Here is a 27,047-nt window from a genome sequence, read left to right as displayed (position 1 = left end):
TGCGAAGAGTCTCCTTCGACCGGGATAGCTTCTAATCGCGCAGCAGCTGCGACGAGATTGTCCATAGGATTAGAATAATGACCCAGAGGTGTCTGGACCGGCGAAGGAATCACAATGTTCTGCCGAGGAGGTTCCATCAGGCGGGGTTGGACCGTCGCTCCTGGCCCTGGTGCCTCGACCCGGTTTACCTCCAGGTGCCCCGGCGGATTACCGGTTCCAGCTCCCGGAGTGTGAAAGAGATTTCGAGGGTCGAACCCTAACGACAGGCGTGATCTGTGCTTCCGCTTCAAGACTTCCTGTGATGCGTTCTGGTCGAGCATGAGCTTATAGGCCTGGGCGTCCAAAGCGGCCCGCTCTGCGGCCATCCTGTCCTTCTCTACTGCTAGGTCGGCTTTGGCTTGTGCGATCTTCTCTCTCACCTTTGCAACCTCAGCATCATGGGCCTCCTGATCCGCCGGATTGGCCTCTGCCATAAGTACAGCTAGTGCATCAAACAGGTCAGATAGAACTTGAACCGGTGGGCGCACAAGGCCTCCTGCCCCTGCTGCCGCTGCCGCTGCTGATCCGGAGAACATTGCTGCTGCGGTCGAGGAGTGATTCGCCGCCTGCGTACCGGCCATGAATATTCCAACCCGGTTGATCTGCTCAGGGGGGTCCGGAATACTGTCGCCATCGGAACAGCCCCTAATCCGGTCGTCTTGCAACTGGTACAATGATTCGGTCTCTCCGGTTGAGGACTCGTCGCCGGAATAGACGACGGTCTCGCTACCGTATTCTGACTCGTCCCCATGCTCTCCTCCGTGGATGACTCCCACAAAGGCACGCTTCACGGCCGGTTTAACCTGGGTACATCTCGCACGCTGAGCCGTCTCGATGAGGTCGGTGCGGATGTCCGGCTCAGGCCCAGGCTCACCAATCTTGCCGATAAAAACGTGTATGCCACCAAAGGGGACCCGGTACCCGTACTTGATCGAGCCGGCTTCGGGACCCCATCCTGCATCGTCGATGTAGAGCTTGCCGCGACGACTCTTGGTCATCCGGCCCACAGCATAGCCTTCGAGTCCTTTGAGCTTGCCCTCCAAGATCATCAAACCGTCGTGCGATAGCCCCACGGTGGGCGCCAACTGTCGTGGATTTGTCACGGCAGATGTCCTTGTGAAAGGACTTAGTCGTGGAGCCATCGCTACGGGTTAACTTGAAGGGGTTAAAGCGGACACAAAGACACAAGGGTTTATACTAGTTCGGCCCCTTCGATGAAGGTAAAAGCCTACGTCTAGTTGTGATGGAATTGATGTGGTTTCAATGGCTAGGGAGCAAACAAGCTTCGCCTAGGCTCGAGTTGTTGTTGTCTGTCCCTGAACCGCCGCCGGGTCGTCCCCTTATATACACGGGTGACGCCCATCGGTCCACAGAGTCCCACACCGGTTCATACTCATATCCCGATTGGTCTCTCTCTATTCCTAACTTACAATGCAAGTTTACATATCAAGCCGGTTTATGGCTACAAGTTCTAAACCGACTACAGGCCTTGGGCCTTCATCTGCTTAATCACCTTTAAACTACTAATGAAGCTAACCCGGCCCAGGTAGGCCGGTTCACACCCAGTGGTAATATCCCCAACAAAAACCGAACATAAAAATGGAGAAGAAAAGAAAGAAAAAGAATAAAATGGAGAAGGAAAAGAAAAGAAAGAAAACCAAGACAGAAAAAATGGAAAAATGGGGTCGGCTAGGTTCAAGTAGGGCGCGCCCTTTTATTTAACATGAACTGTAGAATGGCGAGGTTGCTACACTAGTAGAAAACAGGACTAACGTTCGGGCCTGGCCAGCCCATTAGTCCCGGTTCTTCAAGAACCGGGACCCATGGGGGCTATTAGACCCGGTTTGTGAGCCCAGGGGGCCGGCCGGGGCCTCGTGGGCATTGGTCCCGGTTCGTGTGGAACCATTTGTCCTGGTTCAAGCCACGAACCGGGACCAATGGTCCTCGCTCCTGGCCCACAACCATTGGTCCCGGTTCGTGGCTTGAACCGGGACAGAAGGGCGGGCTTTAGTCCCGGTTCATACCACGAACCGGGACAAATAACTTGCCTATATATACCCACTGCCGCGACAGAGCACTCCAGAGTGCTCTGTTTTGTCAAGCCGGCGAGGGGAGGGCATTTGGGTGCTCTAGTTCACCTCCTATGCACATGAGGTGTTCGATGAAAGTATTTGACACCAGAATTTGTCGACGAAGATTTGACACCAGAATTTGTCGACGAAGATTTGACACCAGAATTCACTGGAAAGTATGAGAAGATCAGAGATCACTGGCCCGCATTTGTGGCCCACAAGACATCGGAAAAGAGTAAGAAGATGTCAGCGATAAACAAGATAAATGCTGCGAAGAAGAAGCATCACCATCACACGGGGTCAGGTGGCTACCTCAAAGCCCGACTTTGTGGGACAAGGTTGAGAATGACCTGATTGCTAAAGGGGTCGAACCAGAGACATTGAACTGGCCAGACCGTTGCCGAACTTGGTTCTTCGGGGTTGGCGGAACCTTGGACCCTGTAACAGGGAAGTGCGTTTGGATGGATGAGCAACTGCGAATACCCGTCAAAAAGCTTCAGCAGTATATCGAGAAAGCGCAGCAAGGGACGTTCGTCCCACACAGAGAGAAGGACGAGCTCACAATGGCCCTCGGGAATCCTGATCACCCTAGACGGACACGAGGCACGCCAGGCTCCGTTCCATGGAAGGCTGGCTTTCCGGATGCAGGGGGTTACAAAACCCAGGAGAGGAGGAAGAAAGTGGAGCATAGCCAACTGCAGGCGCTGCATGAAAGGGTACAAGGGCTAGAGGAACGAGAAGCGGATCGCAGCAAACGACCTGCCGAATCTCCCCCTGAAGCTACCCCACCATCTCAGCGGAGAAGCAGCGTGGCTTCCACCGAGCAGACTCAGCAGCTGGAGCATGTCTTTACGGCTCCTACTAGCTACCCCGTGGATGCTATCACAGAGTCTCAACATTGCCACCTTATGACGCGATTGATGACATTGAAAGTCAAGGCGGCTATTGGCTCTGTTATACCTAATGAACCTGGCTCAACCTACCATGGCCAGCCAATTCTAGAAGGATATGCTAGGGTGATGGTGGATCAAATAACGGACGGATTTGAGGACCTTCAGCTTGACCACCCTACGGGTGAAGGGGAGATTTGGCTGGGTTCTTATCTCAAGACTCCATGCCTATGGCGGAAGGAGCTCATCAACCTTCCGAACTGGATGCCTCCGCCTCCTCCTCCTCCTCCGGCGAGTCAGGGCAATCCGCCTCCTCCTCCGCCTCCTCCTCCGGCGAGTGGTCAGGGCACTCAGCCTCCTTCTCCAGCGCGTGGCGGCACTCCGCCTCCTTCTCCGCCTGAGCCGACGCGCCTGAGCAGCCAGCCTCCTCCTTCTCCACCTTGTCAACAAGGGCGGATCAAGAGATCCGCCGCCGCTCTGGCTGCTCCGGCACATCGTAGTCCTTCGCCTCTGCCTTGTAAGAAAGGAAAGACAGCCGCAGCCGCTCCGTCTGCTCCGACGTCTAGCAGCACAGCCAGAGCCAGGAGGCAATACAAATACGGTCCTTCTCTCAAGACTCTAGAGAAGTTACCATATGAGAGGACCATGGAGGAAAACACGTGGATCGTGCAAGCCGAAGTGGATAACTTCTTTGAAGGGGTAAAAGCAAAGAAACATCCACCTCCGGAGGAGAACATAGATTCGGTAAAAGTGAAGCGTACTCTGGCTGCCCTGCAGAAACTGCCAATGTCTCCGGCGAAAGGCAACTATGACCGCATTCTTACAAAGTCATTTGTGGAAGCATCGCGATCGAGAAGTACTATTAGTGGTCAACGATGAGCTGGGAAAAAAGTTGCCCAGCTCGGCGAACAAGCGAACCAATCGTTCCCCCCGCTCCAGGTGTCTAGCGATATCGTCGCTAATGTTTCGGGCGGGATGGTGCCCGGTTATAACAATCTTGAAGATTACCTGCCCGAGGATGTACATTATGATTTCTTGGAGGTGGACGAACACAAATACGTGTACGGGAAGCCTCTCCTCAAAGATGAAAGATCTCTACCAACGATGATGTTCAGATTCCATGATTGGTACATGAAAACCTGCAGAGAGTCTGAGGGGAGCAATATTTTGATGCTGAGAGTCAGAGAGGAGCATGACCTCATTGGACTTGAACTGTTGAATGTTCCATTTGAGGAGTTCTTCGCGTTTTTCAATCTAAAGGCCCTCGATAAATTAATGATCACTTGCTACTGCATGTAAGTACAATACTACTTCTGTCATTAAGTCTCTATATATAGGTCAGCTCTTTCATTGCATGTATTTTTAATTATCCTCACTATATTATGCAGATTGAAGATCGCCGAATTGAAGAAACGACAAATCGGTGATATTGGGTTCATTAACACAAATCTCATAGATGCATATATGGTTAAATCTCATGCCAAAGAAACCAAGGCCAAGCTGCTAAAATCGTTTGTATTAAATCAAAACAAAGCTATAATACTCTTACCTTACGAATTCAAGTGAGTGTTACTGTCTTCTGCATATTCGGTTTCCCTTATTAGTCAAGGTTATAATAGTAATGTAATTGATGAGTTATGCATGCGTGCACAACTTCCATTATATTCTCCTAGAGATTAAGCTTGAGCAGGGACTAGTAACCGTCTTAGACTCGAGATGAAAAGATCCCAAGGAGTATGCAGACATGACTGAAATTCTAAAAAAGTAAGTTAAATCGATCATTATCGCACCATATCGGCAACTTTGTTCATTTCCTGATATCAAGTAATTGTTTTCTTTGTTTGCTAGCAGGGTTTGGAAAAAAATCACCTCAAAAACTCCGGGACTGCCGAAGAAGCTGCAATTTAGACACTCGAAAGTAAGTACTATAGTAGCATGTTCCACGCATCTCCTAGTGATTCAAGCGCAAGTTTCATCAATACCATTTAGCATGCTTGCTAATTATCAGTTTGATTGACCTCTATTTCTTGTAAAGTGTTTGTGGCAGGAACAAGGGAATGATTACTGTGGATACTACATTTACGAGTCCATCCGCCACACGACCTGTGTGTGGGGCTATTCTGACAAACAATATGAAGTGCGTAAATAATAATATTCACAATTTTATTTTATTACCATCATTTGTGTTCAGTTTCATTTATTCATATATATGTATTGACCCCCTTCTTCAAATTAGATATTTCGGATGCGGGATGAACTCCTACCACCAGATCGTATGCGTGGAATTCAAGAGAAATTGGCGGCATTCTTTCTTGATCACGTGATGGCTAAAGACGGAGAATACCATGTGGACCCTGAGTTCATTTGGAATTAGGAGATTATATTGTAAGAGATAATTATATTGTATATATGAAGCCAGTACGTAGCGTCGAATAGATATACGAGAACTTGTTGTTCGACATCACTTCTTTCTATATGCATATGTTCATGACGATCTTCTGTTTCCTTCATTTGCTTACTAGCTAGCGTGTCTAGTCCTCTCTATACGTATAGTACGTAGCGTCGACCAAGCACGGAGATAAGAGAGGACACTTCTCTCTATTAATTAGCTAGCTAACACAATATATGAAACACCTAAATTAACCCCCCAAAACCCCCTAAACCCCCCCCCCCCTTTAAAAAAAACAAAAACCCCAGCACCTGAAATGCTGACGCGTGGATGCCTATTGGTCCCGGTTGGTGCCACCAACCGGAACCAAAGGGCCTCCTGCCTGGGCTCGCCGCACCGACCACGTGGAGGCCCATTTGTCCCGGTTTATGCAAGAACCGGAACTAAAGGTATAGGGCATTAGTACCGTCAGTTTAGTCCCGGTTCAAAAACCGGGACTAATGGCCTTTACAAACCGGGACTATAGGTCCTTTTTCTACTAGTGCTAGTAGCGCTTTCTTTCATCCCTGAGACCTATATGTTCAATCCGTCATGCTGCCCTTTTCCTTCTCTTTTTATTTAACAGTGAACGAAATGGGCCGGTCCAGTAATGATCAAGACCGCCAAAATCTAGACGGGAGAGTTTCGGTGGAATGGCTGAAAGCGATAAATAGTCGCGGCGTTCGCTACCAGTTGGTAAAGATGTGGATGAGATTAATGGGCCGGTAATCCTTCAATCCAACTGCATCCGCCCACTCAGGGAATACAACGTACAAAAGAGAAATATCCCTTCCGACATTTTATTGTAACAATAAATGTAGTACTCCTACAATATACTCCCTCCGTTCGTAAATATAAGTCTTTTTAGATATTTCATATGGACTACAATATACGGATGTATATAGATATATTTTAGAGTGTAGATTCACTCATTTTACTTTGTATGTAGTGATTTGTTGGAATCTCTAAAAATATTTATATTTGGAAACGGAGGGAGTATTCAGTACAATTTATTACAACAAGCTTATTGTAATGGATTTGCTAAAATCAGTTGCTCAATACTATTAATGTCTTAGTTGGTAGTCTCCGCTCACCGATTAATTTTCGTCCCACCTACTATGGTTTTTTTCGTCCTCCCTCCCCCCCCCCTCCCACCTCCCACGTCCCATCGATCCCCCCCCCCCCGACCCGTGAACCAACAACAAGCTATGCACCCACGAACCTCTGGTCGATCTTGAAAGAAACAGTGCGAAAAAAATTATGAAAATTAACCAGTCCCTCGCATGCGAAAGTGGAGTTCGAATGCGAAAGGTGCAGCCCTTCGGTTGCTGGTTGTTCGCTTCTTCTCCGTCTCTTCGTTTCGCCTCCCGTCGCTGCCCTCTCACCTTCTTCTCTTGCGCATATAAAAGGGAGGTCGCTCCTCTCACAGAGACGCACCAGAACTACTTCTTCCTCTCGTCACCGATTCCTGAACACTGCGCTGCCGGTATGATCTTCCTCATCCCGGCTTGCGGCATGCACCGCAGGCCGGGACAGTCGGCCTCCGAAACCGCACCTCTTTGAGTCCTGTACGGGAGAAGGGTGATAAGGTTTTTGGGGAGCGCTCTGCGCGACTACTGACCTATTCATCACGGACACCGACGACCGCTTCCCCAATGACGACTTCTTCCCCGACGTCGAGAACCTCTTCGACGACATGTCTACAAAGGATGTCGACCCCAAGTCCAGTGCATCTGCTCCTGCTGCTGTCCCGTACGTGTTCTTGTTTTTCCTGTTAGAGGTCTGTTCTAGTGTTTGCCCTAGACATGTTAGGCTCTACTTCATATATGCAACTTAATCTACTGTCTGCTCTAGAGATGTTTGGTTCTAGTTCATATTTGCAGATGTTATTTACCTTCTTTCTGTCAGATTGCATGACTTGCTTTATCTCTGTTATTTTAGTTATGCTTTATCTATTATTTTCGTTAATAAAATTATATGATAAATTGCTCATATTTCCAACAGGTGCGCAGCTCGCAGGGCACCGGTCCAGCATCATCTGCTTGGGCGGCGCCGCGGCGGTGGTCGAGTACCAGCAGTCGTGCGGCCCCTCTGCTTGTGCGGCGGTGGCAGGTTAACAGCAGGACGGCCGGTCGTGCCTTCAAAAACGACGGCGGCGGCTCAAAAGAGAATGTTTGGGGAGTCAAGATTAGACACCGTGCGGGGAGGTGGGAAGAGAAGAAAACGAGGTGCCACTAGTCTTCGTTCGAGATAAGGAACGAGAAAGAAGGGACGCATGGGCTGATACGTGGCTAGCTGGGCGTGGGGATGAGGTGGTGTAGTGTAGCACGGACGCAACGATCGCTAACTATCCAACGACGCAGGCTCGGCCGCCTACAAACGTTTACCAATTTTCAATAGTGTTTATATCTGCGTTGCGTCACCACCAGTCCAACTCTGGTGGCCCGTCTACCTATCTTGCTGATCAAGTTGATCTGGTGCAATTTAGTACTAGATCCTGAATATATAATTGTTTTCTTTTTTTTTGCGAGAAAATTTCCGATCTATTCATCTTCAATTATGGCAGTACAACGAATACCAAAAATAATAAAAATTACATCCAGATCCATAGATCACCTAGCGACGACTACCAGCACTGAAGCGAGCCGAAGGCGCGCCGCCGTCAACGCCCCTGCATCGCCGTGTGCACGTAGATCCAGATCCATAGATCACCAGCACGTAGATCAGAAAGATCCAATCCGAAGACACGCGAACGTAGACGAACAACGACGAGATCCGAGCAAATCCAGCAAAGATAGATCCGCCGGAGACACACCTCCACACGCCCACCAACGGTGCTAGACGCACCGCCGAAACGGGGACTAGGCGGGGAGACCTTTATTCCATCTTTAGGGAGCCGCCGCCGTCTCGTCTTCCTGATCAGGACACAAACCCAAGCAAAACTGAAAGAAACGACTAAAAACGGAGCCCTCCCGCCGGTCCTTGCCGAGATCCACCGCGCCGCCATGGCCCTAGGGCCACCGGAGAGGAGGCGGACCTGCGGCGGCGGCGGCGGGAGGCAGAACCCCTAACTTTTTTGTGGAGGAAGGAGGAGGCGGGGCACGAACATCCAAAAACAGGTCGTCACATTTTTCTTGTAGCACAAGCTGATAGTGATAATTGATAAGCGTGCGATCAACGCCAATGTGCAATATAAATATCAAGCCGTGTGCGCGGCCACAAACATCCAACACAAAACAAAACAAATTTTACACAGGAAATGAAGAGCACTCAGAGCAACAGCAGCAACAGCGTGAGGAACCATTTCATCCTGGTGCACGGCCTCTGCCACGGCGCGTGGTGCTGGTACAAGGTGGTCGCGGCGCTTGAGGCAGCGGGGCACCGCGTCACGGCAGTCGACCTCGCCGCTTCCGGCGCCCACCCGGCGCGCGTCGACGAGGTGCACTCGTTCGAGGAGTACTCGCGGCCGCTGCTCGACGTGCTGGCCGCGGCGCCGGAGGGTGACGGCGAGAGGCTGATTCTGGTCGGGCACAGCCATGGCGGGCTCAGCTTGGCACTAGCCATGGAGAGGTTCTCCGGCAAGGTCGCCGCCGCCGTGTTCGCAGCCGCCGGGATGCCGTGTGTTGGCAAGCACATGGGCATCACCACCGAGGAGGTATGTCAATTGTTTATGGTTTTCTTTTTCTTATTCACTGTTAAGTGTTTTTTTCCTCTGATCTCCTTTTTTTTTTGCAAAGAATCTCTGTTGAGTGTTGACCAAAAGATCCAATATATGTATCAGTTCCCTATGTTGGTGAGGTCGGCCGGATAGCTCGTCTTAGTCGAATATACAAAATTTGATATATTTTCAGTATAACTTTAACAACAAGTATCTCATGTGCATATTATATAATACTCCCTCCGCTCCTAAATATAAGCTTTTTAGAGATTTCAATATAAATTAGACATGGAGTAAAATGAGTGAATCTATACTATAAACTACATCTATATACATCCGTATGTACTCTCTCCGTTCCAAAATAGATGATCAAACTTTGTACTGGGTCATCTATTTTGGAGCGGAGGGAGTAGTTCATATTGAATCTTTTAAAAGACTTATATTTAGGACCCGATGGAATAGTCAATAAAATTACAACACTACAAGAATATTACCTCCGTAGATTAGTTATCTTAGATTATTTCGGATACAGATGTGTATATAACACTAAAACGTGTCTAGATACATCTAAAACGTGTCTAGATATATCCGTATCTAGACAAATTTAAGACAGCTAATATGAATCGGAGGGAGTATATTCCAAAATAAATACGTACATGTTTTTCAAGTATCTAATATTACTTCCGTCCCAAATTAGTTATTTTAGATTTGTCTAGATACAGATGTATCTAAACACGTTGAGATACATCTGTATCTAGACAAATCTAAGACTGCTAATTCGGAACGGAATGAGTACTGATAACAGTAAGGTAATCAAATTATAAATGTTTGAAGGAGGTTATATGAACCATTTTTTGTTGTAATATAAAAGGTTGGTCTCCGACTCTGTAACTCCAATATTAATGCTAATTTTATCTTATATTGTGTTGATGCAATTAGTTCATGCGAAGAAAATCATCCGAAGGACTCATCGACTGCAAGATGCTGCCAATCAATAACAACCAGGGTGCGGGGGTTGCAATGATAATGGGCCCAGACTTCTTAGCACACAAGAACTACCAGCAAAGTTCACCTGAGGTGCATAACACGATTTAACATCCTATTGTTGTCTAAAAAAACATCCTATTGTTGTCTAAAAAACATCCAGTTCATCTCCCATAATGAACTAATCTCAACAACATGATTCTCCAAAATATTCGCAAAAAGAAATATGCTAAATTAATTAACTCTTCGCCTTATCCACTTTTAGTAGACCCATTATGTGATTCAATTCACAATGTTGATGCAGGATTTGGCCCTGGCAAAAATGTTGGTGAGGCCAGGAAACCTGTTCATGGAGGATCCGGCGATGAAGAACGCAAGCCTACTCACCGATGACAACTACGGGTCGGTCAAGAAGGTATACGTGGTAGCCAAGGCTGATGGATCCAGCACCGAGGAGATGCAGCGTTGGATGGTGATGTTGAGCCCTGGCACGGAGGTCGAGGAGATCGCCGGAGCTGACCACGCCATCATGAGCTCGAGGCCTAGGGAACTCTGTGATGCTCTGGTCAAGATTGCCAATAGCTTAAATACTTGCTAAAGTGTGCAATATATATCCCTGGAAATCAATGTATGTGTGTATATGATTTTCATCTAAAAAATAAATATGTTCAGTGATACGATTAAATCAATGGAAGCGATGTTAAGTAGTATTACATTTGTCCTAAATTACTTATCTTAGATTTGTCTAGATACGGACGTATCTAACACTAAATCATGTCTAAATACAACTGTATCTAGACAAATGCAAGACAAATAATTCGAGATGGAGAGAGAAGTACTTTTTTTCTGCAAGTAAGTTCGACACAAATATGTCACATATGCTTTTGATCGTGATGGGATTATTTACTGGAAACCATTCCAATAAAAGAAACTATGTGGAAGCCAGGTGTGGATGTTCCGAAAAGATAGGATGCCAATATTGACCAAACGTTTGGTCTGGGGAGGGGCCAGAACAAATGAATCGTTCCGTATGATCATTTCTCCCTGACAAATGATTTCGTTCGATAGGAAAACCCCCACAGCCCGAACGCACCCTCAACGGCCCTACAGGACTTTTCCCTGTAAAAACAAAATGGAAAAGCCCAGTAGTTAAATGAAAAGAAAACCATAGATCATTTTCTATGACAAATAAAAGCCCAATTTTTGTTGTGCTTAGAAATAAAATGCCATCAACTTCTAAACTAGAAAATTGCAATTAGTAAAATGATTTTTTTGCAATGATCCAAAAGGAAAAAGTCATGGCAATTTCCATCTGTACATACATGGTGCCAAAAAAAATCGACTAAAATTACAAGGTCTTTTTTAGTATGTAAGTGAAGACAAAAAATGGGGGTTAAAAATTGCTTTACATGTAGAACACAAAAAGTGTAAAAAAAAATTGTTGTTAAGTAGCAATTGTTGTGTTTTGATAAAAAAAATGTTGTGTTTTGATAAGTAAATTTACCATGGTCCCATGAAGGCAGAAAATTCCCTTAATAACTCAGATTTTCCATGGATGTATGCTAAATTTGCCAATGTCCACAAAAATAAAATTGCCATGGAAATATAGAAATAACATTTGCCATGAGCGCTTAAATGAGACTTGCAATGTATGTTGAAGTAAATTTACATTGGTAAAATGAAGGTAAATTTTCCATGGGACAATTCAAAAGAAAATTGTACCATGGTTGAAAAGCAATGAAACGTGCCATGGTCCTAGAAACAGTGAAAACTCATCATGTTGTATAAACTAAATTTGCCATTGTTCATAAAAGTAAAAATGCCGTGTCAAAAATGAAAAGTAAAAAAATATGCCATGTGTGTTTAAAATTAAATTTGCCATGTATGCTGAAGTAAAATTTCCATGGTAATATAGGTAAATTTTCCGTGCCAAGAAAATATAAATTGCCATGTACAAAATGTAATGTTATGTATGATAATTGTTAAAAAAACTTGCCATGCATGTCAAAACACACAAAAAAAGTTGCCACGGCAAATGCATATTAATATTTGTCATGGTGTTTTAATTATTATTGTCATGCTTGTGTGAGATTTTTTTTTTTGCCAAGTTGTATGCATGTAGTAAATTAACATCATAAATGATGTGGTCGATGTTCTCCTAATGACGCATGTTGATGCATGTACAACTAGCTAGTGCCATCACCAAAAAAAATTGTGCAAGCGGAAAATTTTCGCAATGAAAAAATAAGAGAAATAAAAAAGAATACCCATGCAACTAAGTATTTGTTATGAACTTTCTCAAAAAAAAAAGTATTTGTTATGAAAGGTTTTGAGAAAAAATACACATGCAACTAATTATTTTATATGGAAAGGTTTGAGAAAATAATACACATGCTAATAATATAAAATATACTAACAAAAGAGCCCATACGTTGCAACGAGCGAAAAAAATACCACACGTCTCTAACACAATACACAATAACCATGACTGAATACCCCAAATAGGTCTCAGTGCATCCCATCTGTGTTGCCGCATATCCTCCTTCCCATCCTCGTTGACGTTGGCCTCAATGCTAACACAAACTCAATGCATTTGAGTGTGGTCAATCCTAAGGTCTCTCTCTCTCTCTCTCTCTCTCTCTCTCTCTCTATATATATATATATATATATATATATATATATATATATATATATATATAGATAGATAGATGTTTGAGTATGCTCATTTTTACGTACAAATATGTACGTATTTTACAAATATAACAAAAACTATGGGCTCATATGCAATTTTTCATTTAACTTGCTTTGAAATATCTTAGATATAGTATATGAACATATTTAAAATAATAAAATAGTATATATAGTACCACATGGTAGTATATGAGACATGTGGGGTAACTACCACCGGGTGATAGGATGGATTTTCCCTATATATATATATATATATACCCCATAAGATGAGAAATATGTTTTCTTCCCCCTTGAGGTTTTGACCAGACGTGCATTTGTTGTTATAGATGGTTTCTTTTCTCCCCAAAATTATTTTATTGAGGTGTTGATTTTCAATCCGGATCTACACCGGTATGAAAGAAAGACGGATCATGCGTGTTGATTGAGGTTGCACCCTGAATAACATTTTAAAAATGTTTAACATGTAAAACAACATTATATTCAAATTCTACATAATTTTCTAATCAATTTCCATATATAACATGTAAAAATTAGAGTTAGCATTTAAAATATATGGATATATTTTCAAAGCATTTTAATCTGCCCCAAAAAACATTATTTTCTAGATGGTCTACGGGTTGTTAACAAAAATATGAGGGGGTTTTCTGCAAAAGCAAAAATATTTTTGGGCTCACTAGAAATACGACTGCCAGTTGATTAACCGAAAACAACAAGGGGTTTTCTGCAAAAATCACAATGTAAGAGCGGAAGCACTCCTAGCTTTATTTAGAAAAAAGGTCACGAAGGCCGGACATCGGATTAGCGAAGCCATCAACCAGCTAGGATAAAATGGAGCTGAATTACAAAGTCAAAAACTTGACTACAAGTACCGCGACCGCTATGACGGTTATAGTGAAGAAGACAAGGCCCTCTTCTTCTCCCGCCACGACGCCTTCGTCTCCGTGGCCGTGGCGGCGCTTGACGCCGCACAACACATCATGAGGCTCACCCTACGCCTCGAGTCCGAGGGAGAACGCGACAAACCGGTCGACGAGTTCCTGCAGAATGATGAAGACGACGGGAGGTGGTCTGACCGGGACCACAGCGTGATCTCCGTCTTGCTCTCCCACCAGGCTGTTTTGCCTGAAAAACGCCTAACTCTCATCTTGGTGCCTTGTAATTCAGAAGAACACATTTTTATGTGTGTTTTCTAGAAAAAAGGCACATATAGTAGTATTGTGTGGCATTGAGAAATTGAAGAAGTGTGAAATCATGTTCTTTAGGTGCACTACTTCTAGAAGCACATCAACACCGGGTTCCAGTGCCTCACCATGCTGCCAATGCCCAAGAATTATCCTTCAGGCTCCATCCTAGTTAGGTGAAACAGCAACATGCATAATCGATCTAATAGGCCCTGAAATCCACATTATTGTCTTATAAGAAAACATACACTTCTTTCTGTTTTCTTGTACGTGCTATTCAGCATGAAACCGGCATGGATTATTTCTTCCGACTTGCTTAAAATTGTGTTGCTTCTAGACAGTGAGAATAAAAAAGAATCAGAATTTTACATGACTATAATTAGAATGAAAAAAGATTGTTGTGTTGCTTCTTCTCATATATAACTTGTTAGTTCCATGTAATACATTATTTCTCAATCTTGTTAAAGAAAAATGGTTATTATGTTTTCCTTGGTATGTCTTTGCTCATATTGACAATGCACTAATTTTCACTGGTATCTGTTTCAATCTAACATCTGGAGTGATACCGTGCATATTGGACTATTGGTATGTATAAATGAATGCTATGTGTTTTTTTGAAGTAGTGATACCGTGCTCAATGTAGCTGGTTGGCCTTCTTGTGATTCCTGGATCTCCCAGGTGGCTGGCAAGTAAGCTTTCCTTGAAGTGTTGATACCTGATTAGCCAATTATGGCCTAGTCAATAGTAGAAAGGTAGAAACACTTCTATGGCCTAGTCAATGGTAGAAAGGTAGAAACACTTCTACATATATACATGTATACACGCACGCTCCCTCCTGATGCTTGATCTGGTAGTGGAGGACTGTTTGAAGGAAATATGTCCTAGAGGCAATAATAAAGTTATTATTTATTTCCTTATTTCAGGATAAATGTTTATTATTCATGCTAGAATTATATTAGCCGGAAACTTAGTACATGTGTGAATACATAGACAAAACATATTGTAGCTAGTATGCCTCCACTAGACTAGCTCGTTAATCAAAGATGGTTATGTTTCCTAAACGTAGACATGTGTTGTCATTTGATGATAGGGATCCAATCATTAGGAGAATGATGTGATGGACATGACCCATCCGTTAGCTTAGCATTATGATCGTTACAGTCTCATTGCTATTGATTTCTTCATGACTTATACATGTTCCTCAGACTATGAGATTATGCAACTCCCGGATACCGGAGGAACACTGTGTGTGCTACCAAACGTCACAACATAAAAGGGTGATTATAAAGGTGCTCTACAGGTGTCTCCGAAGGTGTTTGTTGGGTTGGCATAGATCGAGATTAGGATTTGTCACTCCGTGTTTCGGAGAGGTATCTCTGGGCCCTCTCGGTAATACTCATCACTATAAGCCTTGCAAGCATTGTGACTAATAAGTTAGTTGCGGGATGAAGTATTACGGAATGAGTAAAGATACTTGCCAGTAACGATATTGAACTGGGTATGATGATACCGACGATTGAATCTCGGGCAAGTAACATACCGATGACAAAGGGAACAACGTATGTTGTTATGTGGTTTGACCGATAAAGATCTTCATAGAATATGTAGGAAGCCAATATGAGCATCCAGGTTCCGCTATTGGTTATTGACCGGAGATGTGTCTCGGTCATGTCTACATAGTTCTCGAACTTATAGGGTCCGCACGCTTAACGTTTGATGATGATTAGTATTATGAGTTATGTGTTTTGATGACCGAAGTTTGTTCAGAGTCCCAGGGGAGATCACGGACATGACGAGGAGTCTCTAAATGGTCGAGATATAAAGATTGATATATTGGACGACTATATTCGGACACCAAAAGTGTTCCGGAGAAGTTTTGGATAAGATCAGAGTGCCGGAGGGTTATCAGAACCCCCTGGGAACTAATGGCCCTCGATGGGCCTTAGTGGAGAGAGAGAGGGGCAGCCAGGGCAGGCCGCGCACCCCCTCCCCCTTGGGTCCGAATTGGACTAGGAGGGGGGCGGTGCCCCCCTTCTCCCTCTCCCTCTCCTTCCTTCCCCCTCTCTCCCTCTTGGTGGAAACCTACTAGGACTTGGAGTCCTAGTAGGATTCCCCTATTGGGGGCGCGCCTACATGGGCCAGCCGGCCTCCCCTTGCTCCTTTATATAGGGGGAAGAGGGGCACCCTAAAACACACAAGTTTCTCTCCCAACCGTGTACGGTGCCCCCCTCCACAGTTACAGACCTCGATCATACCATCGTAGAGCTTAGGCGAAGCCCTGCGCCGGTAGCATCATCATCACCGTCGCCACGCCGTCGTGCTGACGGAACTCACCCTCGTCCTCAACTGGATCAAGAGCACGAGGGACGTCATTGAGCTGAACGTGTGCTGAACGCGGAGGTGTCGTATGTTCGGTACTTGGATCGATTGTATCACGAAGACATTTGACTACATCAACTGTGTTATGGAAAGGCTTCCACTTTTGGTCTATGAGGGTACATGGACACACTCTCCCCTCTCATTTCTATGCATCGCCTAGATAGATCTTGCATGATCGTAGGAATTTTTTGAAATTTCCGCGTTCCCCAATAGTGGTATCAGAGCCAGGTCCATGCGTAGATGTTATATGCACGAGTAGAACACAAAGAGTTGTGGACGATAATAGTCATACTTCTTACCACCAACGGCTTACCTTGATTCAGTGGTATTGTTGGATGAAGCGGCCCGGACCGATATTACATGACAGCGTTCATGAGACTCGTTCTACTGACGTGCTTTTGTAGAAAGGTGGCTGGCGGGTGTCTGTTTCTCCAGCTTTAGTTGAATCAAGTTTGACTACAGCCAGTCCTTGTTTAAGGTCAAAACAACACACTTGACGAAAAATCGTTGTGGTTTTTGATGCGTAGGTAAGAATGGTTCTTGCTAGAAGCCCATAGCAGCCACGTAAAACTTGCAACGACAAAGTAGAGGACGTCTAACTTGTTTTTGTAGGACTTGCTGTGATGTGATATGGTCAAGGCATGATGTGATATAAAATTATTGTATGAGATGATCATGATTTGTAACAAAGTTATCAGCAACTGGCAGGAGCCATATGGTTGTCGCTTTATTGTATGCAATGCAATCGCCATGTAATTGTTTTACTTTATCACTAAGCGGTAGCGATAGTCGTAGTAACAATAGTTGGCGAGATGACAACGATGCTACGATGGAGATCAAGGTGTTGCGCCGGTGATGATGGAGATCATGACGATGCTTCGGTGATGGAGATCGTGAGCACAAGATGATGATGGCCATATCATGTCACATATTTTGATTGCATGTGATGTTTATCTTTTATGCATCTTATTTTTCTTAGTACGGCGGTAGCATTATAAGATGATCCCTTACCAAATTTCAAGGTATAAGTGTTCTCCCTGAGTATGCACCGTTGCTACAGTTTGTCGTGCCGAGACACCACGTGTGATCGGGTGTGATAAGCTCTACGTTCACATACAGCGGGTGCAAGCCAGTTTTGCACACCCAGAATACTTGGGTTAAACTTGATGAACCTAGCTATCATGGGAACGATTCCCACAATAATAAGGGATAGGGCAAAGGAGCATGATATATCGAGATGCATATGGGTGACACGGTGTTTTTAACGAGTTCGGACCTCTCACGGTGGAGATAACGACCCTACATCCCGTGCTCCGGAGAGGCTTTCTTTATCTATCATGAACACGGAGTTACATGGTGTATTTGGGAGAGAGAGAGGGCAGAACAGATCTCCATGCCTCAGCTAAACGGTGAGAAAGAGAGAGAGGTGGAAGAAAGGAACCTACCCCAGAGTGTAGTGGTGGGCGTGGCTTATATAGAGTGCGCCACCCCCTCACCCCTTAAGTTACAAGGTGGAGCATGAATGCCATAATGTTAACCTACTACTAGTATGATGCTTCAACTGCCTTGCCGACAGTTGGTCTTTGCATATCCGAGTGAATCATTCTGTCGAATGGCTGCCTGCCATCCGAGTGGATGGTACGTCGATATGTCCGAGTGGATAGTATGTATGAATGAGATTTATTTGGACCCACCTCATGTGTGGACCCCATGCTTTGTGATATTTTAACCCTTCGTGGGCCTACCTATTATGTGCGTCCCCAACACTAGCATACGCAGATATGGCCTCGGAACACTGAGACCGAAAGGTCGAACGTGAATCATATAGTAGATATGATGAACATAGTGATGTTCACCATTGAAAACTACTCCATCTCAAGTGATGATCGGACATGGTTTAGTTGATTTGGATCACGTGATCATTTAGATGACTAGAGGGATGTCTATCTAAGTGGGAGTTTATAAGTAATATGATTAATTGAACCTTAATTTATCATGAACTTAGTCCTGATAGTTACTTTGCATGTCTATGTTATTGTAGATCAATGGCCCGTGCTACCGTTCCTTTGAATTTTAATGCGTTCCTAGACAAAGCTAAGTTGAAAGATGATGGCAGCAACTACACGGACTGGGTTCGTAACTTGAGGATGATCCTCATTGCTGCATAGCAGAATTACGTCCTAGAAGCACCACTGGGTGCCCGGCCTGCTGCAGATGCTACTGATGACGTTAAGAACGTCTGGCAGAGAAAAGCTGATGACTACTCGATAGTTCAGTGCGCCATGCTTTATGGCTTAGAATCGGGACTTCAAAGACATTTTGAACGTCATGAAGCATATGAGATGTTCCAAGAGTTGAAGTTAATATTTCAAGCAAATGCCCGAGTTGAGAGATATGAAGTCTCCAACAAGTTCTACAGCTGCAAAATGGAGGAGAATAGTTCTGTCAGTGAACACATACTCAGAATGTCTAGGTACCATAACCACTTGACTCAGCTGGGAGTTAATCTTCCTGATGATAGTGTCCTTGACAGAGTTCTTCAATCACTGCCACCAAGCTATAAAGGCTTCGTGATGAACTATAATATGCAAGGGATGAACAAGACTATTCCCGAGCTCTTCGCGATGCTAAAGGCTGCGGAGGTAGAAATCAAGAAGGAGCATCAAGTATTGATGGTCAACAAGACCACTAGTTTCAAGAAAAAGGGCAAAGGGAAGAAGGGGGACTTCAAGAAGAACGGCAAGAAAGTTGCTGCTCAAGAGAAGAAACCCAAGTCTAGACCTAAGCCTGAAACTGAGTGCTTGTACTGCAAAGGGACTGGTCACTTGAAGCGGAACTACCCCAAGTATTTGGCGGATAAGAAGGATGGCAAAGTGAAAGGTATATTTGATATACATGTTATTGATGTGTACCTTACTAATGCTCGTAGTAGCTCCTGGGTATTTGATACTGGTTCTGTTGCTTATATTTGCAACTCGAAACAGGGGTTACGGATTAAATGAAGATTGGCTAAGGACGAGGTGATGATGCGCGTGGGAAATGGTTCCAAGGTCAATGTGATCGCCGTCGGCACGCTACCTCTACATCTACCATCGGGATTAGTTTTAGACCTAAATAATTGTTATTTGGTGCCAGCGTTGAGCATGAACATTATATCTGGATCTTGTTTGATGCGAGACGGTTATTCATTTAAATCAGAGAATAATGGTTATTCTATTTATATGAGTAATATATTTTATGGTATGCACCCTTGTTGAGTGGTCTATTTTTGTTGAATCTCGATAGTGATGATACACATATTCATAATATTGAAGCCAAAAGATGAAAAGTTGATAATGATAGGGCAACTTATTTGTGGCACTGCCGTTTGGGTCATATCCGTGTAAAGCGCATGAAGAAACTCCATGCTGATGGAATTTTGGAATCACTTGATTATGAATCACTTTGTTCTTGCGAACCGTGCCTCATCGGCAAGATGACTAAAACTCCGTTCTCCAGAACAATGGAATGAGCTACTGAGTTATTGGAAATAATACATACTGATGTATGCAGTCCAATGAGTGTTGAAGCTCATGGCGGGTACTGTTATTTTCTTACCTTCACAGATGATTTGAGCAGATATGGTTATATCTACTTAATGAAGCATAAGTCTGAAACATTTGAAAAGTTCAAAGAACTTCAGAGTGAGGTGGAAAATCATCGTAATAAGAAATTAAAGTTTCTACAATCCAATCGTGGAGGAGAATATTTGATTTATGACTTTGGTCTTCATTTGAAACAACATGGGATAGATTCACAGTTAACGCCACCTGGAACACCACAGTGAAATGGTGTGTCTGAACGTCTTAACCATACTTTATTGGATATGGTGCGATCTATGATGTCTCTTACAGATTTACCGCTATCGTTTGGGGGTTATGCTTTAGAGACGGATGCATTCACTTTAAATAGGGCACCATCAAAATCCGTTGAGACGACGCCTTATGAACTGTGGTCTGGCAAGAAACCAAAGTTGTCGTTTCTTAAAGTTTGGGGCTGCGATGCTTATGTGAAAAAGCTTCAACCTGATAAGCTCGAACCCAAATCGAAGAAATGTGTCTTCATAGGAAACCTAGAGGAAATTGTTGGGTACACCTGCAAGATCTTTGTTGCTAAAAATGGATCCTTTCTAGAGAAGGAGTTTCTCTCGAAAGAAGTGAGTGGGAGGAAAGTAGAACTTGATGAGGTAATTGTGCCTTCTCCCTTATTGGAAAGTAGTTCGTCACAGAAATCAGTTCCAGTGATTCCTACATCAATTAGTGAGGAAGTTAATGATGATGATCATGAAACTTTAGATCAAGTTTCTACCGAACCTCGTAGGTATTCCAGAGTAAGACCAGAGTGGTACGGTAATCCTGTTCTGGAAGTCATGTTACTAGACCATGGTGAACCTACGAACTATGAGGAAGCGATGATGAGCCCAGATTCTGTGAAATGGCTTGAGGCCATGAAACCTGAGATGGGATCCATGTATGAGAACAAAGTGTGGACTTTAGTGTATTTGCCCGATGATCGGCAAGCCATAGAAAATAAATGGATCTTCAACAAGAAGACCGACGCTGACGGCAAGGTTGGAAAAAGCGGTAGGCGTAAGCGAGGCGGCTGGCCTTCGCCTAGTGCCTAGGCGGTGCCTAAGCGCCCTAGGCGCGGCCTAGGCGGTAATATAGTTTTTACTCGTAGTGTATTTGTGATTATTTCATAGGTGTTGATATTAGTTTATGGCATATAAATAAGTTAATTACCGTCTACTACCATTGGAATATAACCCGTTTGGCATATTAGTGCAGTATGTGGCATGATTTCTTGCTTGCGTAGGCAATTCCTTGCTTGCCCTGCCTAGACCTCCATTTATGCCCTAGGCGAGGCGTTTGGCCATTGTCTAGCGCCTAGGCGTGCCTAAGCGCCTCCTAGGCACTGCCTTTTCCAACAGAGGCTGACGGTAATGTTAATGTCTAGAAAGCTCGACTCGTTGCGAAAGGTTTTCGACAAGTTCAAGGAGTTGACTATGTTGAGACTTTCTCACCCGTGGCGATGCTTAAGTCTGTCCGAATCATGTTAGCAATTGCCGCATTTTATGATTATGAAATTTGGCAAATGGATGTCAAAACTGCATTCCTGAATGGATTTTTGGAAGAATAGTTGTATATGATGCAACCGGAAGGTTTTATCGATCCAAAGGGTGCTAACAAAGTGTGCAAGCTCCAGCGATCCATTTATGGACTGGTGCAAGCCTCTCGGAGTTGGAATAAATGCTTTGATAGTGTGATCAAAGCATATCTTTTATACAGACTTTTGGAGAAGACTGTATTTACAAGAAAGTGAGTGGGAGCTCTGTAGCATTTCTAATATTATATGTGGATGACTTATTTGTTGACTGGAAATTATATAGAATCTCTGGATGGCATAAAGGGATACCTGAATAAGAGTTTTTCTATGAAAGACCTCGGTAAAGCTGCTTACATATTGGGCATCAAGATCTATAGAGATAGATCAAGACACTTAATTGGACTTTCACAAAGCACATACCTTGATAAATTTTTGAAGAAATTCAAAATGGATCAGTCAAAGAAAGGGTTCTTGCCTGTGTTACAAAGTGTGAAGTTGAGTCAAACTCAATGCCCGACCACTATAGAAGATAGAGAGAAAATGAAAGTCATTCCCTATGATTTAGCCATAGGTTCTAGCATGTATGCAATGTTGTGTACCAGACCTGATGTGTGCCTTGCTATAAGCATAGCATGGAGGTACCAAAGTAATCCCGGAGTGGAGCACCGGACAACGGTCAAGAACATCCTGAAATACCTGAAAAGGACTAAGGATATGTTTCTCGTTTATGGAGGTGAAAAAGAGCTCGTCGTAAACGATTACGTCGATGCAAGCTTTGACACTGATCCAGATGACTCTAAGTCGCAAACCGGATACGTATTTTTATTGAATGGAGGAGTTGCAGCTGGTGCAGTTCCAAGCAAAGCGTCGTGGCGGGATCTACTTGTGAAGCGGAGTACATTGCTGCTTTAGAAGCAGCAAATGAAGGAGTTTGGATGAGGGAGTTCATATCCGATCTAGGTGTCATACCAAGTGCATCAGGTCCAATGAAAATCTTTTGTGACAATCCTGGTGCAATTGCCTTAGCAAAGGAATCCAGATTTCATAAGAGAACCAAGCACATCAAGAGACTCTTCAATTCGATTTGTCATCAAGTGTCGGAGGGGGACATAGAGATTTGCAAGATACATACGGATCTGAATGTTGCAGACCCTTTGACTAAGCCTCTTCCATGAGCAAAACATGATAAGCACCAAAGCCCCATGGGTGTTAGAATCATTACTATGTAATCTAGATTATTGACTCTAGTGCAAGTGGGAGACTGAAGGAAATATGCCCTAGAGGCAATAATAAAGTTATTATTTATTTCCTTATTTCATGATAAATGTTATTATTCATGCTAGAATTGTATTAACCGGAAACTTAGTACATGTGTGAATACATAGACAAAACATATTGTAGCTAGTATGCCTCTACTAGACTAGCTCGTTAATCAAAGATGGTTATGTTTCCTAACCATGGATATATGTTGTCATTTGATGAACGGGATCACATCATTAGGAGAATGATGTGATGGACATGACCCATCCGTTAGCTTAGCATTATGATCATTACAGTCTCATTGCTACTACTTTCTTCATGACTTATACATGTTCCTCAGACTATGAGATTATGCAACTCCCAAATACCGGAGGAATACTTTGTGTGCTGCCAAACATCACAACATAAATGGGTGATTATAAAGGTGCTCTACAGGTGTCTCCGAAGGTGTTTGTTGGGTTGGGATAGATCTAGATTAGGATTTGTCACTCCGTGTTTCGGAGAGGTGTCTCTGGGCCCTCTAGGTAATACTCATCACTATAAGCCTTGCAAGCAGTATGACTAATGAGTTAGTTGCGGGATGAAGTATTACAGAACGAGTAAAGAGACTTGCCAGTAACGAGATTGAGCTAGGTATGGTGATACCGATGATCCAATCTCGGGCAAGTAACATACCGATGACAAGGGGAACAACGTATGTTGTTATGCGTTTTGACCGATAAAGATCGTCGTAGAATATGTAGGAGCCAATATGAACATCCAGGTTCCGCTATTGGTTATTGACCGGAGATGTGTCTCGGTCATGTCTACATAGTTCTCGACCGTAGGGTCCGCACGCTTAACGTTCAATGACGATTAGTATTATGAGTTATGTGTTTTCAAGACCGAAGTTTGTTTGGAGTCCAGAGAGATCACGGACAAGACGAGGATTCTCAAAATGGTCGAGACATAAAGGTTGATATATTGTACGACTATATTCCGACACCAGAAGTGTTCCGGAAAAGTTTCGGATAAAACCAAAGTGCCGGAGGGTTATCGGAACCCCCGGGGAACTAATGGGCCTCGATGGGCCTGAGTGGAGAGAGAGGGGCGGCCAGGGCAGGACGCGCGCCCCCTCCCCCTTGGGTCCAAATTGTACTAGGAGGGGGGCGGCGCCCTGATACGTCTCCAACGTATCTATAAATTTTGATTGTTCCATGCTATTATATTACCCCTTTTGGATGTTTATGGGCTTTATTTTACACATTTATATCATTTTTGGGACTAACCTACTAACCAGAGGCCCAGCCCGTATTGCTGTTCTTTGCCTATTTCAGTATTTCGAAGAAAAGAAATATCAAACGGAGTCCAAACAGAATGAAACCTTCGGGAGTGTGATTTTTGGAACGAACGTGATCCAGAGGACTTGGAGTGCAAGTCAAGAAGCAGCCGAGGCGGCCACGAGAGGGTAGGGTGCGCCCACCCCTATAAGGCACGCCCCCTGTCTCGTGGGCCCCTCGGGCGGCCACCGACGTACTTCTTCCTCCTATATAAGCCGACTTACCCCAAAAACATCAATGGAGCCAACGAAACACAATTTCCACTGCCGTAACCTTCTGTATCCGCGAGATCCCATCTTGGAGCCTTCGTTGGCGCTCCGCCGGAGGGGGAATTGACCACGGAGGGCTTCTACATCAACACCATAGCCCCTCCGATGAGTTGTGAGTAGTTTACCACAGACCTTCGGGTCCATAGTTATTAGCTAGATGGCTTCTTCTCTCTTTTTGGATCTCAATACAATGTTCTCCCCCTCTCTTGTGGAGATCTATTCGATGTAAACTCTTTTTGCAGTGTGTTTGTTGAGATCTGATGAATTGTGAGTTTAGGATCAAGTTTATCTATGAGAAATATTTGAATCTCCTCCGAATTCTTTTATGTATGATTGAGTTATCTTTGCAAGTCTCTTCGAATTATCAGTTTGGTTTGGCCTACTAGATTGATCTTTCTTGCCATGGGAGAAGTGCTTAGCTTTGGGTTCAATCTTGCGGTGTCCTTACCCACTCACAGAAAGGGTTGCAAGGCACGTATTGTATTGTTGCCATCGAGGATAAAAAGATGGGGTTTATATCATATTGCATGAGTTTATCCCTCTACATCATGTCATCTTGCTTAAGGCGTTACTCTGTTCTTATGAACTTAATACTCTAGATGCAGGCATGAGTAGGTCGATGTGTGGAGTAATAGTAGTAGATGCAGGCAGGAGTCGGTCTACTTGTCACGGACGTGATGCCTAGATAATCTCATAATTATTTCCTTTTCTATCAATTGCTCGACAGTAATTTGTTCACCCACCGTAATACTTATGCTATCCTGAGAGAAGCCTCTAGTGAAACCTATGGGCCCCGGGTTTATCTTTTATCATATTTGCTTCCAATCTACTTTTATTTGCATCTTTACTTTTTGCATCTATATTATAAAATACCAAAAATATATCTTATCATACTATGTCTATTAGATCTCACTTTCGCAAGTGGCCGTGAAGGGATTGACAACCCCTTTATTGCGTTGGTTGCGAGTTCTTTGTTTGTTTGTGTAGGTGCATGGGACTTTTGAGGAGCCTCCTACTGGATTGATGCCTTGGTTCTCAAAAACTAAGGGAAATACTTACGCTACTATTGCTGCATCACCCTTTCCTCTTCAAGGAAAACCAACGCAAGCTCAAGACGTAGCACGCCCCCCTTTCCTTCTTCCTCTCCCTCTCCTTCCTTCCCCCTCTCTCCCTCTTGGTAGAAACCTACTAGGACTTGGAGTCCTAGTAGGATTCCCCTATTGGGGGCGCGCCTACAGGGGCCGGTTGGCCTTCCCTTGGTCCTTTATATACGGGGGCAGGGGGCACCCTAATACACACAAGTTTCTCTCCCAACCGTGTGTGGTGCCCGCCTCCACTGTTACACACCTCGACCATACCATCGTAGAGCTTAGGCGAAGCCCTGCGCTGGTAGCATCATCATCACCGTCGCCACGCCGTCGTGTTGACGGAACTCACCCTCGTCCTCAACTGGATCAAGAGCACGAGGGACGTCATCGAGCTGAACGTGTGCTGAACGCGGACGTGACATACGTTCGATACTTGGATCGGTTGGATCGCGAAGACGTTCGACTACATCAACCGCGTTATTGAAATGCTTCCGCTTTCGGTCTACGAGGGTACGTGGACACACTCTCCGCTCTCCTTGCTATGCATCTCCTAGATAGATCTTTTGTGATCATAGATAATTTTTTGAAATTACCACGTTCCCCAACACTGTTTTCACACACACACACACACACACAGAGAGAGAGAGACTTAAAATTCAAGTGCTTTCATGGACGCACAGCCACAAAAACCCAAGTGCTTTCATAGGTCGAGCTCTTGTCGGCCTTCCGCCGCCTTGAGTACCTCGAGCTAGAAGGGGTGCATAGGGGGAGAGGCAAGACAGTGGTGGCAGCCATCGCAAACCTGCTCGGCTATAGCAATGCACTCTGTGACCTTAGGATCAACCTCACCACGGATCATGAGGATGCCTACAAACAAGAACGGTACATTACTCAATTCTTGGAATGGAAATTTCGACACGACTGCGACAAGTCCATGGACCATTTTGACAGTTGTCACAATTCCTTTTCTTCGGAAGGAGGTGAAGAAACCATCAGTGTTGCCTATCACTAGTAGAAAAAGGGCCTTTTGTCCCGGTTCATAAGGGCCTTTTGTCCCGGTTCTGGAACCAGGACTAAAGGGTCGTTACTAAAGCCTCCCCCTTTAGTCCCGGTTCTTACACGAACCGGGACTAAAGGCCGTCCACATGGTGCTGTCTGGAGCTCCACCTTTAGTCCTGGTTGGTAACACCAACCGGGACTAAAGGTATTTTTACGGGAAAAAAATGAGTTTTTTTTTGATTTTCCAATTTCTGAATTATTTTCCAATTTAATCTCTAATCACCCCTCATCACTGCTCAATTTAACCTCTAATCTCTAATCACCCATCATCATTCCGAATCATCTAACTTCCCGACCAGTCGTCCATCCTCTCACTACTCCAACGTGAGCACGCTTAACTTTCGGGTTCTATTCCCCCTCGTTTCCAAGTCTGCACTTGTTGTTTTCCTGACAATAGTAAGATGTCAATCCTATTAACCCTTAGGAGTTTAGCTTGAGCATGAAGTCACGCGTTTCACTGTTTGAGTTTGAAACTATTATTCTAAAAAACAGTAATTATTTAGTAGCACTAATATTTCTTAAATAAGTAGTTTGACCATAGTTTGACCACAGTTTGACCAGATTTGACCAATATTCAAAAAATTG

The 27,047-nt window shown here is 44.2% G+C and overlaps 1 protein-coding gene across 1 annotated transcript; it reads left to right on the top strand.

Moving 5' to 3' along the window:
• Positions 1 to 8,647: 8,647 nt before the first annotated feature.
• LOC123066359 (esterase PIR7B) lies at positions 8,648 to 10,781 on the top strand. Its single transcript, XM_044489452.1, has 3 exons — positions 8,648 to 9,084; positions 10,027 to 10,164; positions 10,376 to 10,781. The coding sequence occupies exons 1-3, from the start codon at positions 8,689 to 8,691 to the stop codon at positions 10,667 to 10,669; spliced, it is 828 nt and encodes a 275-aa protein (XP_044345387.1). The 5' UTR covers positions 8,648 to 8,688; the 3' UTR covers positions 10,670 to 10,781.
• The last annotated feature ends 16,266 nt before the right edge of the window (positions 10,782 to 27,047 follow it).

Source organism: Triticum aestivum, chromosome 3B, assembly GCF_018294505.1.
Source record: "Triticum aestivum cultivar Chinese Spring chromosome 3B, IWGSC CS RefSeq v2.1, whole genome shotgun sequence".
NCBI classification, from domain to species: Eukaryota; Viridiplantae; Streptophyta; class Magnoliopsida; order Poales; family Poaceae; genus Triticum; species Triticum aestivum.
This window is presented reverse-complemented; position numbering and strand designations above follow the sequence as displayed.

What these genes read in the sequence shown, in the direction of transcription:
- LOC123066359 (XM_044489452.1), top strand. Translation starts at nt 8,689, where the DNA reads ATGAAGAGCACTCAGAGCAACAGCAGCAACAGCGTGAGGAACCATTTC. An exon ending in TGGGCATCACCACCGAGGAG is followed by an intron (nt 9,085 to 10,026) that starts GTATGTCAATTG and finishes TGATGCAATTAG; the next exon opens with TTCATGCGAAGAAAATCATC. An exon ending in ACCAGCAAAGTTCACCTGAG is followed by an intron (nt 10,165 to 10,375) that starts GTGCATAACACG and finishes ATGTTGATGCAG; the next exon opens with GATTTGGCCCTGGCAAAAAT.